This window comes from Elephantulus edwardii, unplaced genomic scaffold, assembly GCF_000299155.1.
Source record: "Elephantulus edwardii isolate Elephantulus edwardi_28Jun2011 unplaced genomic scaffold, EleEdw1.0 scaffold00026, whole genome shotgun sequence".
NCBI classification, from domain to species: Eukaryota; Metazoa; Chordata; class Mammalia; order Macroscelidea; family Macroscelididae; genus Elephantulus; species Elephantulus edwardii.
This window is the reverse complement of record NW_006399776.1, coordinates 9,376,391-9,377,487: the sequence shown is the minus strand read 5'-3', so window position 1 is coordinate 9,377,487 and position 1,097 is coordinate 9,376,391. Positions and strand designations below refer to the sequence as shown.

The window sequence follows — 1,097 nt, the reverse complement described above, 5'->3', positions numbered from 1 at the left end:
GATAGATTAGGCATAGTGTTTTAAGCAACATCTGAATATCATCTTTGAAGTAAACACATTAGACACTCTTGATTGCATTCTTGAATTGGGTTGATATATAAGAGCATTGTTTTATACTACCATTTGATCTCTTGAATGAAGTGGTGCCCCCCTGCCCCCTATATTCTGTGTACCTACCTTTGAGCATGTTGTGTCTTTTTAAAAAACAAAAAATGAACAAAAACAATTTTTAAAACTGTAAATCTTTATTACCATCAAACTTGGAAAATGGAAAGTATTTTATTGTCACAATTGACTTTAGATTGTTACCTGTATTTTATTCAGATTTGAGACACATAAGTGACCCCATATGTAATGGAAAGAAATACAGACTATTGTCTTACCCCTACTCCTGTGGATGTGTTTTGTGTTTGTTAATTCTGTTTTCTGAAATAGAGGAAGGTACACATTGTTAAGTTCTATAATCTGTTATCTTGATTTTTTAAAATTCGTTTTGTTTTATTGTATTAGAAGAGATCCCTTGGCTAGTCTTATGTTAAAGTTCCAGTAATTAAAACTGAAGTTTACCTTTTGCTATGTATATTTAGTCTCCAACTGGATATAAATTCTGTGTGATTTTGTTTGACAAAATACAGTTAAAGATTGAGGTCAGAATTACTCTAAAGAAACAATGACATGTGCTACTTTTATATGATGTAAAAAAAATATAAACTGGGTTTACTCATCATTTGTGCCTTCACTTTAGCCATCTGAATATGAAAAGGTAGGCTGGACTGTATAACACAAGATTAAAGTAGTAGTTATCAGCCTTAGTAGGATGGTGTCCTGTGACAGTTGTGACTCACAGCTCAGTTGGGGAAGCACAGGGTTAGGGAGTGATGATCTGTGGATTGGTAGTTGCAGCAGTCAGGGGCTAAGTATCAAATGTACAAGTACAATTGTTAAAAACTGTAAGAAGACCTTTTGTGAATATTTTTTGAGGTGGACAACAGATCTATTTTTACTTGTAATATAAGCTTGAAAAAAGAGAGCTAGCCACAATTCCCCACCCCCATTATAAAATGAACTCTTGTGGCCAGGTGGGTTATGCTACCAAC

The 1,097-nt window shown here is 33.9% G+C and overlaps 1 protein-coding gene across 1 annotated transcript in view; it reads left to right on the top strand.

The window, feature by feature from the left end:
- The window catches only part of LOC102876675 (protein FAM98B-like), a 60,384-nt gene extending 59,738 nt beyond the window's left edge, over positions 1-646 (top strand). The window contains exon 9 of the mRNA XM_006883228.1: positions 636-646. Coding sequence (XP_006883290.1) covers positions 636-646 — 11 coding nt within the window. The remainder of the gene's footprint in view (positions 1-635) is intronic.
- Positions 647-1,097: the final 451 nt, after the last annotated feature.